General features: G+C 49.5%; 1 protein-coding gene across 7 annotated transcripts in view; it reads right to left on the bottom strand.

The window, feature by feature from the left end:
- The window catches only part of ERG (ETS transcription factor ERG), a 289111-nt gene that overhangs the window by 28915 nt on the left and 244281 nt on the right, over positions 1-15915 (bottom strand). For all 7 annotated transcript variants that reach the window (XM_051833641.2, XM_070071815.1, XM_017350791.3 and 4 more), the window contains one exon: positions 12143-12294. In XM_051833641.2, the coding sequence (XP_051689601.1) occupies positions 12143-12294 (152 nt within the window). The remainder of the gene's footprint in view (positions 1-12142; positions 12295-15915) is intronic.

Raw genomic sequence — 15915 nt, 5'->3', positions numbered from 1 at the left:
ATGTAAAGACCCTCTGTTAACTGTAGTAATGCCCTCTGCCTCTTTACTCTGCTTTCTATTTCTATTGTTGTCAGCTTTGCTCCCATTAGTTTGACTAGATACTCTCATTCCAGCTGTTTGCTGTCTTTGTGCAAGATGGCTTTTGTACACATACATAGCTGATTCTGGAGTACGTCTTTAAATGAAGGATCTAGTTTGTCACTCTGTAACGGCAAGTGTGGCCTACTTGCTTTTTTTTTTTTTAACTACTGATGTGATTCCTAACACAGCATTTCATGCTTTGTTTTGATCTTGCTTGGTTTCATTTTTCCATTTCAAACGTCAAATTGGATTGATAAATATTTCCTTCAGTCTTTTTGTATTATTCTTATTTCTCTAGTGGTTTAGCTATTTACCACTCTACTTCTCTTTCTTGATAATCTTTAAATAAAATACAAAATCAAGCACCAGATTTCTCCTTCTCCCAAGTAATGCACAGAACTCCATTCAGATCCTCAGTCTCCAGGGCTGCATGACCACGTTTCCCAAATTCCCTTTCCCTTTGTTGTTCTCCCTGCTGAGGAGGCTGTGGTCATTTTACTGTCATTTCATTTCCAATCAGCTCTCACAGTAATTCCTGCAAACCGCTCCGCTGCTCTCACTTCCTTTTTTTTTAAAATTTTTTATTTATGTGAGAGGAAGAGTTACAGAGAGGCAGAGAGAGAGAGAGAGAGAGAGAGAGAGAGAGGTCTTCCATCTGCTGGTTCACCCCACAGTTGGCCAACAGCTGGAGCTACGCTGATCTGATTCCAGGAGTCGGGAGCCTCTTCCGGGTCTCCCACATGGGTGCAGGGGCCCAAGCACTTGGGCCATCTTCCACTGCTTTCCCAGGCCATAGCAGAGAGCTGGATCGGAAGTGGAGCAGCCAGGGCTCGACCCGGCGCCCATATGGGATGCTGGCACTACATGCGGTGGATTTACCCGCTCTGCTGCAGTGCCGGGCTGTCCCCTCCCCCTTTCTTATTTTCAGGTTTCACTCCCTTCTTTTGGAATCCACTTTTAAAATATTTTATTTTCTGAAGTGAGCATCACTTAGCATAAAATTCCTACTTTCAGTTTGCAAGTGTTCATTTGCCAAACGAATTCGAATGGACTATCAAGATAGCAAGTTTCCAGTGCATTGCCGCGGACGTCATCCTGCTCATTTAAGGGGGCTCTACAGAATTCACCAGGCCACCGAACGGGTCATTGGCAGAAAAGATAGAAGGCTCAGAGCCCAGCAAGCAGCCAGAGAGCTCGGTCGGCTCCTCGCAGACTACGGAGGATGTTCGCCTACACCTTCCGCGTTCTGTCTCACGGCTGAGTTTTCCGCCCTGTTGTAACCGTCACTCCTATCAGGCTGCTCTTCTGCTTCTTAGCTGTTCAGCAGTCTCACGTATTTCCATTTACCCGACTCTGACCTGCGTTTCCTGCACTTGGAGGTTGGCCTTACAACATCAAGTTCAGGTCCGTCTTCATGGAGTTCCTCTTCCCCATCCTCTCCACTTCCTGGAACTTCCATGGTTGCACTGCTGTCTGCTAGTCTCTCCCAGCTCTTTTACATTTCCTGTTTGTCACAGTTTTATACTGAGTGACAGCCTCATGGCTACCTTTGTTTTTTTTTTTTTTTTTTTTGGTTTTTTTTTTTTTTTTTTTTTTGACAGGCAGAGTGGACAGTGAGAGAGAGACAGAGAGAAGGGTCTTCCTTTTGCCGTTGGTTCACCCTCCAATGGCTGCTGCGGCCGGCGCACCGCGCTGATCCGAAGGTGGAAGCCAGGTGCTTCTCCTGGTCTCCCATGGGGTGCAGGGCCCAAGCACTTGGGCCATCCTCCTCTGCACTCCCTGGCCACAGCAGAGAGCTGGCCTGGAAGAGGGGCAACCAGGACAGTATCCGGCGCCCCGATCGGGACTAGAACCCGGTGTGCCGATGCCGCTAGGTGGAGGATTAGCCTAGTGAGCCACGGCACCGGCCCTACCTTTGTTTTTAAAATGTTTTTATCTATTTATTTTAATCTTATTTGAAAGGCAGAGAGACAGAAAGACAGAAACGGATGGAGAGAGATCTCCCACTCGCTCACTAAATGCTGTAACCCCCGAGGCTGGGCCCCCAAGCCAGGAGCTGGGCACTCACTGTGAGTCTCCCCTGGCTGGCAGGGGTCCAGCACCTGAGGCGACATTGCTGCTGCCCAGGTTACACATTAGCAGGAAACCCGACTGGAAGCAGAAGAACCAGGACTTAAACCAGGCACTCCAATGTGGGACACAGGCATCCCAAGCAGTGTTTAAACTGCTGTACCGGGGCTGGTGCTGTGGCGTAGTGGGTAAAGCTGCCACCTGCAGTGCTGGCATCCCATATGGCTGCCAGTTCAAGTCCCAGCCACTCCACTTCTGATCCAACTCTCTGCTGTGGCCTGGGAAGGCAGTTGAAGATGGCCCAAGTGCTTGGGCCCCTGTACCCACGTGGGAGATCCGGAAAAAGCTCCTGGCTTTGGAACAGCCCAGCTCCAGCTGTTGCAGCCAATTGAGGAGTGAACCAGCGGATGGAAGCCCTCTCTCTCTCTCTCTCTCTCTCTCTGCCTCTCTGTAACTCTGCCTTTCAAAGAAATAAATCTTAAATAAAATAAACTAAACTGCTGTACCAAATGCCCACCCCTTATTTTCACCTGTAATTCACACTCCAGCCTCTGGAATTAACTGCTCAACCTTTCTACTGAGTCTTTCTTTTTAACGCAGTACGTGTGTGTGTCTAGCTCTATTGCTGCTTCTTCAAAACTATCTCTGCTTTTTCTGCTTTTTCACATCTTGTTCCTCTCCTTTCGGCTTCCACCTTAAAGTGTTAAAAATCTAACAAATCATTAAATTGCTTAAAACTTAACAAAACAGTATTAAAATACAATGCATGTAAATTTATTTGCTCCCTATCCACTACTTAAATTATCTAAAACTCTGTGGGTTTAATCACATCCATGGTTGCTGCTGAATCTTGAGCAGAGCAGGTTGTTTCTCAAGGCTTTTTTTTCTTTTCTTTTTTTTTTTTTTTTACAGTTTGGGTTTGCGGAGTCACCATCAGCAGGCCGTAGCCGCAGAAGTCCTGTACAGACTGGGTTGAACACAATGTTTCTCCACAGCAGCCCTGCATTTACTCTTGCCGGGTGTCCAACATCACCAGCAGCCCTTGGACACTTTTCAGTATTAACTTGTTAGCGCCGGAGCTGCTGGAACACAGGCCGCGCGTCTCGGGGAACAGGGCGGGGCTCAGGTCTAACTCTTGGCTTCGCTGATTTTTAAAGCCCAGCTCCTGCATGATGAGCCCTGGCGCACCCACGCCCATCCACGCCACCCAGGACAATCAGGTGCCAACCACAGGAAGACACTGCCCTGTGCCCAGCTCCCTCCTTCTTCTGTAAGGAGGCCGTCACCAGCTGCGCATTTAACGGAACCTACACAGCGCTTCCAGGTGTCTTACAGGAGCAATGGTTTTGTTTACATCGTTCTAAGTTCTCTCTTTTTCTAGCACTGAGTCCACTCTGCATACTTCTCATTTACTTAGAACACCCGAATAAATACTGTTTATCTACTCAGAACACCTGAATGTCCATTGTCAGTGCAGCCGTCAACCTGGCTCCTGCCACGCTCACGCTCTACCTCACTGATCGCTTCATTTAATTAATCAGTGATCAAATTCTCTCTACCCCTGCCTTCTTTATTCAAGTCTCCCAGGGAAAGACCACTGCAAAATCTCCACAGCAACATGACACACTTATCCCATCACCCGGCTTCCCTGTGTGCCTCTGGGGGTATCTGTCAGTGGGACACAGGAATACAGCGCCAACTCGGGAGTCCCACAGACCTGGGCTGCAGGCCTTGGCTAGAATATGTTGGGAGATACTCTTAGTAGTCCCCATCTTGGTGTTTATATCTGTAAAGTGCAAATGGTAAATACCGCCAACACCGCAGAGTGGTAAATGAGATACTACCTTTACTGCAAAGTGCACATCCAGACTCCTAACCATAGCGGGTGCTCAGTGGACAGCAGCTGTCATCACGTTCCTTGTTTCAGTCTCACATGTAATCCTACGGCAGTTACCTCGACCACTATTCAGCTGATCATGTTATAAACCTAATTACCTTTGACATTAGGATTGCACTTTGGTTTGGTTGTTCAGTTACTTGACTCAGCAAAGCAGAAATTTAAACAAAACCTAAAGAATCCATCTGTAATGTGGACATGGTGGTGGTGGGGAGACCGGGGAGTGCGTGCACTGTGACAAGGACGGAGTAAAGCATTCATTCCACAACAGGCTTTAGCAGGCCTGACCACTGCCTCTGGTCTTTTCCAGCTGTGCATGTGTCCCAGGGAAAGCCACTTCGCTTCTCTAAGTCCTGACTGGCTTACGTTTAAGGGAAGACGCTGAAATAAGATCGCCAAGCAAGCTGGAACGGCTGTGATTCTGTGAATCCACTAACTAGATCTGGCGACACTAACTCGGCAAATCTCCTTTACTTGGACACGGGTCATGTGCTCACTGCTTTGAGGACAAAGACAGCGAAAGAAGCAGTTACCACCTTGTGAAACTTACATCCAATAGAAGAAACAGGCTTGTCAACATCTAATGCTAGTAGGATTGAAACACAGGTGGCCTGCAGGGCGTGGTCAGAGCTAAATCTTCACGTTCTTGCAACTCCTCTGATGTCAAAGACCAGATCGGGGAAGACTTTTTTTTTTGGTGGGGGGGGGGGACCGTGTAGGTCCCCCACCACTTGGAGAACTCAGGATTCTGGCTTCACACAAGAGCAGACCAGCAGAGCCCCGCACTGGGCGCCTGCTGTGTGCCTGCACTGTGCTGTGCTCTGAGTAACTCACTCCATGTCACAGACGGTGCCACCAGAACCAGGCTGGGGAAATGCAGGGCAGGCCCTCTGCCAGCAAGGCGGGCAGGTTCACAGCCTCGCTGGAGCTCCGCAGGGAAAGTCTGGGGGTCATGCTTCTGGGACTCTGGGCTGCCGTAAACATTGCCTTCCCTGGCAAGCTGTTTTTTGCACACAGGAATTATTTCTCTAAATTACTCTCTTATTTTGGTTGTCAGGAAGCTCCAAACCATGCTGGAAGCTTAACTACAGTGTCTCTGCCAACCCTGTGGTCAGATCTTCCTTCACAGGCTCCTGGCTTTCCTGAGAAACTCACTCCTAATTTCTATTTGATCAGTCATTTGTATCACAAGTTTATCAATAGTTCAGTGAAACCCTTCGTGGAATTAAACGGTATGTCCATGCTTATTAAGTCTACAGCTGCATTAGAGGACATCACAGGAGGCAGAATCAAGTGTGGCAATGAGAGAACTGGTAGGATCTCACAAGAGAAGCAACAGTTCCAAAGAGGATCAAGGAGGGCCTCGCAGACGGGTGGATTTCTACGATGCACTGGAGGGTGAGGAGGACTTGTTAGTAAAAATAGCACGAAGGGCATCGCAGCAGGAGGAACGGCATGGACAAGGAGGCTGGGTTGTGACAACGCAGCGTGTGAGCCCGGCAGCGTGGCCAGGGGGCAGCATACGGCAGTGGACAGTGGTGAAGGCACAGAGGGACTTGGAAGCCACCCCAGAGGGCACACAGGCTGTCTTCTTTACATGGAGCTCCGCTCCTCAGATGTCCTTAAGCCTCCGTCTCAGTCGCTCACTTGAGCTCTTACTACACACTCTCCCATTCGTCACAAACCACTTAGTTTCTATGGGTGGGTCTTACCTACTGCCTCCAGCCAGCTTTGGCCAATGCCTCAGTGAGAAGCCCAAGAATGACCGTACTCAGAGAATACTCCCCGAACTGGGGAGAAGAGAACAGGCATGGGGGATCTGAATGAGACCCCCTAAGGGACTGCAGCCCCAAGTGTTTGCAGGCCAAGAAGAAGGGTCTGTCCATCTCATGAGGGCTGTTATTTATGGTGATGGGAACTCAGCAAAGTGTTCAGAAGAGAATGAGCTGAAAGATGACTGTGGTCCCTTCTCGTCTCTGGGACACTTGATTATCTCGAGGGCTTGTCCTCAACGAGGATTACTTTAAAAATAACAGTAGAAATAGTTATCACCTATTTTAGGGAATAAAACCAAACCAACCAACCAACAATAATGTTCCAAAACGCTATGCTAAAATCAGAGGTCCTACTGCATTTTGGTCAGCATTTTGCAACTTCTAACAAAAGCAGAGGAAGACCGTGCCTTCCGCTTCGCTGGCCTGCTTGATCCCATATCCCACCTACATCTTAATTCTAAAAATCAACAGTAACCACTGAAGTTTTCATCAAGTGCAAGGTGTGCTCAGCAACGGGGGACCCCGTGCCTGATGCTAGATGTTTTATGAGTCGTCATGAGACTTGTGGTCTCTAGAACACAGCAGTTCCCATGGAATTCATTATTTCTAAACACTGATCTATGTCACTGCCTTGGAGAGGCAGAATTGGAAACACTCAGAAGTCAGATTCCTGAGTTGTACGCATTATCTGTGGCTGCTGATGGAAGATGGACACATGACTCTATCAATCTGGCAGAGTGGAACTCAGAGCCGGGGGGCTTTCAGAGCTCGTGTCCTGTAATCTGTGCCTTTGATGACCCCGGGTTCTCCCTGTGCACCTGAATACAAAGTCTTCACATGATCTACAATGCCGAGAATGACAGGTCCCCAGAATGCACCCCGAGGGAGAAGCTTTAAAAAGACAAAGCTCCTCCCTGCTGAGCGGCTGAGCCCTTGTGTGTTTCCGGGTGTGCACAATAATACACACGTGGATGGTCTCTGTCCTACGATGGCTACACTGAATGATCTGTCAACTTTACAGTGATGTGATAGTGATACACACTGCAGAAACTGTACTTCAGGTTTCAAATTTTGAGCTTCTTCTGGGCCAGGAATACAGCATACATGATGATGCTGGTTTTACCTTTCAGCATCCTGCTCAATACATTACATTAGATATGCAACACTTGATTATCAAATAGGTTTTGTGTTAGAGGAGCCTAAGTGACCATGGCCTGAAGCAGATGTCCCAGCCATGTGTAAGGTAGGCTAAGTGAAGCTGAGCTCTGATGCTTAGTAGAACAGGTGTGTTCAATGCATTTCTGACTTACTGATTATGCACTGATTATGATGTAACCCCATGCAAGTCAAGGAATTATCTATCTATCTATCTATCTATCTATCTATCTATCTATCATCTATCTATCTTCCTTTCCTATCCTATCTATCCTATCCTTTTTGTAAGATTTATTTATTTCAGAGGCAGAGTTACGGTGGGGGGGGGGAGAGCTCTTCCATCCTCTGATTCACTCCCCAAATGGTCACAACAGGTGGAGCTGGGCCGATATGAAACCAGGAGCTTCCTCCAGGTCTCCCATCTGAGTGCAGGGCCCTTATACCTGGGTCACCTTCCATTGCTTTCCCAGGCCAATAGTAGAGAGCTGGATTTGAAGTGGAGCAGCCGGGACTTGAATCGGTGCCCATATTGGATGCTGGCACTGCAGGCAGAAGCTTAACCTACTATGCTCCCCTATCCTATCCTATCCTATCCTATCCCAATTTATCTATCTGCCTATCTACTAGGAGTGTGTGTGTGTGTGTGTGTGTGTGTGTGTGTATCATCTGCCTATCTACTGGGGGTGTGTGTGTATATGTGTGTGTGTGTGTGTGTATATATATATATATATCATACTCTTTAATTCTGGTTTCATTCTCTGTTAAATTTCTACTTTAGCTTATATTCCTCATTCATTTATTTTAAAATTGACTCTCACCTTGCTTTTTTGTGCTCATTCCTGTGACCTTCCTTAAATCCATTCTGCAATAGGCAACCATGTAAACAGACCAAATGGAAGGATATGTTCATTCATTAGGGTTATTTTATGGGCTTCTTTAGAGCTCTTTAGTTAAAGATGTGCCTTAAAACCAGGGCTGAAGGCATCACTTCTCAACACTGAGTTCCCGGTACAAGGATCCAGTCTGAACAGGCAACACCTCCATGTCATGTGTGCCTTCACCTTCTCATCTCCACACCTGTTTTCCTGTCTGTGTGTATCAGGACCATGTCCACGTGTGGACATGAGGGTTCAGTGTCAGCTGGTGGCTGGTACAGATGCCGTGGGGTACCTGAGAGCCGACTTTTTCAAGTCAGCTGTCTTTATGATTTGCATATGGACACCAAGCAATGTGTCTACATTAGGGACCACGTGAGCCAGCCAGAACCATGGCTGCAGAATTCCATTTGTGTACATGCAGCACTGCATGTCCCACTCGTGTCCAAGTGGGGAGCTCAGCTCCTCCGCCGGTGGGAAAGGGGTGGCTGCAGTAGCCGGAGGAGCCACCTGGGGTCCTATAACCCTATGGCCACACTGGAAAATTGTCCAGATTGTGCAATGAGCTGCTTTTGTGTGTGTGTGTTCATCTCCGTGTGTGTGAGCACACACATGAAGCTTGGCCAATAACTGAAAGACTCACAACTTGCAAAATCAGCCACAACTAAACTCTCTTGCAAACACTACCAACTGAATAACTGCCCGCATTGGCATGAAGCAACCCAAGGAGGGAACAGCTGAAGGGTATTTTCCTGCGGGGGACAAAAATCCCAGCTCTACACCAAGAGTTAACATGAACCAATCTGTGAACCTATTCTCCTATCACCCAGCCATCACCTCCTATACAGAAGGAACGCTGGTGCTCTCACGCAACTGGTTTTTAGCCTCTCCTCTACATAAATCTCTCTCCAGTTTTCTAGATACGTCATGGAGAAAGACCTGAAAAGCATTTGATGACACCAAAGGACGTTGATGGCATCCAAGCAACTCTGCCTCTGCAGTGGCAAGAAGATAGCGGGATCACCTCCCCATTGGTGACTCCACGAGGAACCGAGCAAAGCATCTTCACTTTAGCACACCCCTCTCCTCGGATGGCTTCTCTCCAACACTGTCTGTTGCCATGACCGAAGAAATTACACTCATCAGAGGGAAAGCTAAGGCTGAGCACAGCTGGCTGGCTTCCTCTGGGTTTCTGCTCCATCCTGCTCATGTCCAGGCAGCGTCTGGGACAGGAGCTTCCCTCCCTCCAACGTCCCTCACCCCTCCTCCAGGAGCATCCCTGCACTCATGCTTTTCTGAGTGCCTATGCGTGGAGAAGGGGCACCTGGGGCATTTGTGTGTCCGTTCCCTTCCACCCAATGGGAACTTCCCCTGCTCGAAGGCCCAGTGGTGAGTGGGCAGTCTCAGGCATGCAGTTGCCAGGGTCAAATCCAATGACGGCCTCCGTGGAGTGTCCACCACCTATGTCGACTACGAGAGTCTCACAATGGGCTTCCTGATTTGGCCCAAGCCCGGAGGACGGCCATTTCACACCTCCCTGCAACAGATCAGGTTCAGGTGATTTGCTGGAAGCCACACTGGTGAGAAACCCGAGGTGAAACCCAGTTCACAACACACATCAGATGCTTTGCAAGTACTCTGCATTCAGAACTCTCCTCTGTGGGAGGGGACAGAAGCCCAGTGGATGGGCTCTTATGTAGGGTGAGGGAACCATACCAGGCAGGGAAAGCGTCCGTCTGCTGCCACACATGGCAGAGATGAGTTTAGGCGACCCCTTCAGCAAGGGAGAACCCAACTTGTACCAACGTCCCCCATGCATACCCTCTACTGCTTTGACACCAAGCAGTGACTCCTGTAGTACAGCCCAATGTGTGGACGGCTTTACACCCCCGATGGGTAGACAGCCTTACACCTCTGATGGGTAGACAGCCTTACACCCCTGATGGGTAGACAGCCTTACACCTCTGATGGGTAGACAGCCTTACACCCCCGATGGGTAGATGGCTTTACACCCCCGATGGGTAGACAGCCTTACACCCCCGATGGGTAGATGGCTTTACACTCCCAATGGGCAGATGACTGTACACCCCCAAAGGGTAGGTGACTTTACACCCCCAATGGGCAGATGACTGTACACCCCCGATGGGTAGATGACTGTACACCCCCGATGGGTAGACAGCCTTACACCCCCGATGGGTAGATGACTTTACACCCCTGATGGGTAGACAGCCTTACACCCCCAATGGGTAGACAGCCTTACACCCCCGATGGGTAAACGGCTTTACACCCCCGATGGGTAGACAGCCTTACACCCCCAATGGGTAGACAGCCTTACACCCCCGATGGGTAGATGACTTTACACCCCCAATGAGCAGATGACTTTACACCCCCGATGGGTAGATGACTGTACACCCATTCTGCCTGGGTTCATATGCACGGGGTTCCTGCCACAGGCCAGGCGCTGCAACCAGCCCTGCCCTGCACACATGGTCTTTGTGGGGCTTATATGCTATTGAGGGAGGATGATACTAAAGCAACTTTTACATAAATACACAATACAGTGGCAGGAATGACTGAATGGATAAAGCAAAATAAGGCAGATAGGAGGTTGAGAGCCTAAGTGGAGAGCGGAGAGCAACTTGAGAGAGTGGTGGCCAGCGAGGGTCTCTCTGAGGAGGTGATGTTTGCACAGAGCCTTGACCAAGCTGCGAGATGTGGAATTAGCTAGAATTGAGGGTCTTGGGCTGGGGTACCTGAGGTATAACTACAGGGAGACCAGGTGGCTGGGATGAGTGACAGGAGGGGACCCACAGAGGTCAAGGCAAGGAGCTGAGACTGAACCCAGGGTCAACGGGAAGGGTGAGGCAGCCTTGGTTGAACTCTACCTTGGACTCTTAGAAGCTCTGCACCCTTGGAAAAGTTGATGGCTCTCTGAGCCTTATATTCAACCCCAGGAAAATGGTTATAGGGACACCCATTTCCCCAGTGTGCACCTGATGATGCCTCTAAATTGTTTCCCGAAATCCCTGACTAGAGGGAGCACTCTCTAAGCAGGGACCGGGGTTATATTCTTAGGCTCCTGGGCGCCCATCTTCTGGGGAGCTACAGGTCACTCTTTCTGTCACTTTTAGCTTTGTTCAATCCATAAATCCTTGGTATTTCCCTGAAACTCAAGAGGTCTTTTCCTCTCAGCTGGGTCTGAACCCCATCTTTGACAAAGAGTTGCTCTGGTGCTTAGAATGTGTCACAGGCCAGTGGGAGCTGGAATTCTAGATTTCTCTAGAGAGAAGACAGGGCACTCAACTTCTATTGCCAGAGAAGAAAATTTGTGAAACAAGCAAGACTTCTGCTATTACAAACAGCATGTCACAAAGACTGGGCATTTAGCATCAAACAATCTCAGAGAAAGGGCACTTTCTCTCTGGAAAGATCAGTTTTTATGGATATACACACATATATGCACATGTGTGTGCACAAATGTACACATGTGTGTATTTATACATTCTCATTCCTCCTCTTCACATACACATACAGGCATGTACATACATATGTATTGTAGAAACACATGCACACACACATATAGACACTGTCATAGAAATGCATGTTATGAAAAATCTATGCATGGATTTAAACATTTCTTGCACCAAAATAAACTTATCTTCCTTCAAAAATTAAAAGCTTTTTTTAGAGAGGGAGGCAGCAAGTGCTTCCATCCGCTGGTTCCCTCCCCAGATGCCTGAAATGGATGGGGTTAGGAACCAGAACTCAAGCCTCGTCTCTCCTCAATCACTTGGACATCACCACTGCCTCCGAGGGTCTCAAGTAGCTGGAATCTGGAGCCAAGAGTTGGAATCAGGCAATGGAACCCTGATATGGGACGCAGGTGTCCCAACCAGCATCCTGAGCACCAGGCCAAACACCTGCCCCTAGGCTCACCTGTAATTCCATTTTCCATGAGCCTTTTGAAGCACCCTTGTGTGTGTGTGTGTGTGTGTGTGTGTGTATTTTTTCCTCTGTGGCAAAATACAGAGCTGAGAGTCATGCATTGCTCTCTCACATGTTCCTAAAATCTAACGCCCCTCCGCACACATGCAAGTGTGCTTGCCCTTACATTTCTCAGTTCTCAGACCAGCAGCGTCTCACCACACGTGGACGCACCTTGCTGGCTTCCATTTACAAGCAACCGAGGTGGGACCCGTGCCACAAGTGCAAGCGCGGGGCAGAAGCTCCATGAGCTCCGTTCACAGGGAAGACGGGGCTCTGCTAAGCGAGAAGTGTGGGCGTCTGACCTGCTGGAACAATGACTCGGCGCTCGCTCGTGGTCATGTTCGGGGGCGGCACGTGCTTGTCCTCCATGTAGCTGCCATAGCTCACGCCCACCGTGTCGGGGCTGCCCACCATCTTCCCGCCTTTGGCCACGCTGCACTCATCGGGGGAGTTCCTAAAGGAAGAGAAGACAGATTCTCCCGTTACTACAGCAACTGATGCTCGGCTGCACTGTCTCCCGGTGATCACACGGCGAACGTCGCTGGAGCAAGGGAGAAGAGAGCGGGGAAGAAAGGAGGCGAGAGAGGCAGGACGGGGAGGGCAGGGCCTGATGCTCTGAGCGCTTGTGTCCCGTCTTTCTGTGCTGCAGCCCTGACCCCCTCCCCAGGTCATGGTATTGGGAAGTGAGGCCTTTAGGGAGGAATTAGGGCGTGAGGGAGGAGCCCCATAATGGGATGACTGCCCTTGACAAAGAGGACGGCACCAGAGTTCTCTCTCTTACCACCATGTGAGGATGTAGCAAGAAGGAAGCCAAGCCCTCTGCAACCCAGGAGAGAACCCTCACCCGATAGGGAACCTGCCAGCACCTTGGCTTTGCACTTCCTGTTCCCAGCACTTGGGACAGGCCTTCCTGTGGTTCCAGCCCCATACCCCTGTGTATGGCATTTGGTTATGAGGCCTGTGCAGGCTAAGCAAACTTCTTTTCAAAACAGCACCTGGGGCCGGCGTTGTGGGCGCAGCCGGCTAAGTTACCACGTGTGACGCCAACATCCCATCTAAGTGCTGGACAGAGCCTGCTGCTCCACTCCTGATCCAGCTCCCTGCTCGTGTGCCCGGGGAAAGCAGTGCAGGACAGCCCGAGGACTCGGGTCCCTGCCACCCACCTGGGAGACCCAGATAGAGTTCCGGGTTCCTGGCTTCACCTTGTCCAACCCCTGCCATTGTGGCCATCTGGGAAGTGAACCAGTGGATGGAAGATCTCTCCCTGTCTCTCTCTCCCTCTGTCTTTCCGTCTTTAAAATAAATCAATCAATCTTTAAAAAAACACCTGGCTAGGGACCCTTGCCAGGAACACGTTGGTCTCGCTGTGGGGCAGTGAACAGGCTGAGCAGACAGATGCTGGGGTGGCAAAGGCACACCTGCTCCCCCGCCAGGATTATCCCGGAACTGCACTCCCCTGGAAAACCCTAGGAGGAAACCTTTGTCTTGGATCTCACAGCCCCGCCGCCAGTCTTCAGATCTAGAGCTTTGGAGACTCACCACGCTCCAAGCTGAGGAGCAAGCAGGAGGGGCAGAGAGCAGTGGGGACGGACACTGGTGGAGGCAGCACCAGAGCCGACCTCGGGAGTCACAAGGACCCCTGGGGAAGGGGATGTGAAAGATAGAAGTCAGTCATTGACCTTGGCCATGGGCCCGAGGGCTGCTGTTGGTAAGACAGCCGTCATCATTATAATAAAATTAAATCTGCCTTCCTGGAGAAAGAAAAACATTTTTTAAAGATTTGTTTATTTTAAAATCAGAAAAAGAGAGAGAGAAGAGAGGGAGAGAGAGAGATATCTTCCACCCACTGATTCACTCCCCGAATGGCTGTAATGGTTCTCTCTCTTTCCTGCAACAGTTGGTGCTGGGCAAAGACAAAGTCGGGAGCCCGGACTCCACCCAGGTCTCCCACGTGGGTGGCAGGGGCCCAAGTACTTAGGTCATCATCTGCTGCCTCCAGGGGGTATTATCAGGGAACCGGATCAGAAGCCAAACAGCTGGGACTCGAACCAGAACTCTGATACAGGGACGTGGGACGCTGGTGTTGCAGGCGGCAGCTTAACACATTGTACCACAAAATATTGGCCCCGAGAAAACATTTTTAAAGTGAGATTTGAAAGCTACAGGGTAGGGTGGAATCACAGCTAACAGGGAAGCCCAAGAAAATCCAGTTTAACCAGAGAGCAAAGAAATATCTCACTGGCTTCTTACATGGGCGACCTCAGATGGTGTTTACCCAGGGTCATTGCAGCTGTGGGGCCTTCGTATTGGGATTGCATCTTCTAAGGTGGGTTTCCAGAAAAGCCTCAAGGTCAACTCAGTGTATATTCTCGGAAATTTTCGCCATCTCTCTAGTTTGCATTTCTCTCCCAGTGTTGCCGGCTGCAGGTTTCATTCCAATAAGTCTCAGAGTCAGGGCTCTGTAGCAGACTTGCAGAATCAGAGAGCAATGGCTTTGGGACACGCTAGACCTTCAAGCCCAGGAAGGCCAAGGCCGTCTCCAGCAGGAGGTCACTCTCTGGGTGGGACAAGGTCGAAGACCATGGCAGGGGTGTGGACAGGAAGGGCCAACCATGGGCCCCGTGCCCTGGGAAGAGTTTGTTCAGCCTCTGGGAACACTGAGATACGGATGGATCTGTTGTCAACATCACTTGCAAATGTGTCTGGAGCCTCTGGGGGAAGCGAAGTGTTGACAGTCAGGAGGGAGCAATCATTGTCTGCGGATGGGGGTTACAGCTTGGGTTGGCCAAGACGAAGGCCCTACCGAGAGCCTGGAAATACACAGGCCTGCGTGATGCATGCTCACAGCTGTACTAACACGAAGGACATGTAAAAATAAGAGCAGGCTGAGTTCCCATGGCGTCGGGCCTGTATATTTCCAATGCTGCCTACACATGCATTATTTCCTGGTGATGCTAATTTTCCTGGCTCCCAACATTTATCTCTGAAACACCCATACTAATATCAAAACACAGAATGTCTTCACTTGCAACTTAGTTTCCTATTCCTTTGGAAAATTCCATCTGTTTTCGAGTGGAACGGGCATGCTTTTGGTATTTTTGTCTCAAGGAGCAAAATTATGAGGGCAAAGAGGTTAAAGGGATTTTTCTCTTTAGGAGAAAGAATTTAGATGAAAATGAAACAGTCTAAGAAATAGGGGACATTGTGCATTATGGACCCTGCAGAGCAAACTTTTTTTTCATTTCCTTTTGATTCACAACAGTGTCATTTCCATATCTGAAGACTAGAACACTAGGCACGGATCACAAGATTTTCCTATGCTGTTAAAATAGATCCCTCACCAAATTCAGGTGTGATGAGCTAGGAAAACGCATTGTTCCAGAGCCTTCCAAAAATGCACACTAATATTTTTAAATCAGAGCAATGTGCAGTCAAATCACCTTGTTTTCAGTTTACAACATAAAACCTGATGCATCTCATCGGTTCCATTTCAGCTTTCACCGCAGTAAACCACAAACGAGACCATCAGACTGTAGCCTCAGAAGTTGCACCTTCAAGATAATAATACTTGTGGGGAGCAACTGGGAGCAACTCGGACTAGACTAAGTTACTGGAATTAAGACTTATTCTATGCATCTGCTCTCCCACAATATGGCGCTGGGAGAGGAGGAAACAGCTTCTACACAGCTGCCTCCAGTTCAACCAATAAACTGTAGGACCTGCTCCTGATTGGAGGAGAGCAGCGTACTCGGCGTGTGGGTAGCAGAGTTGGGATTGGTGGAAGAGGACTATAAAGGAGGAGAGAGACAACATGCACCAGGAACATCTATGAGGAACACCTGAGGAACACCTGAGCAGCCCCCGAGAGAGCCGGCCGGCGGTGTGCCGCTCCCCCGCGGAAGTGGGGAAAGTGGCAGGGGGAACCGCCCTTCCACGGAGGTGGAAGGGATGGTAGCCAACCCGGGAAGAACCAGCAGCAAACCCGGGAAGGGCCGAGCAGACAAAAGAACAGCGCAGGGTCTTGTGTCGTTCCTCCATGAAGAGGGGGAGCAACATAATGGTGCCGTGACTCGGA

The sequence above is a fragment of the Oryctolagus cuniculus genome, chromosome 4 (assembly GCF_964237555.1).
Source record: "Oryctolagus cuniculus chromosome 4, mOryCun1.1, whole genome shotgun sequence".
In the NCBI taxonomy this organism is placed as follows: domain Eukaryota; kingdom Metazoa; phylum Chordata; class Mammalia; order Lagomorpha; family Leporidae; genus Oryctolagus; species Oryctolagus cuniculus.
This window is presented reverse-complemented; position numbering and strand designations above follow the sequence as displayed.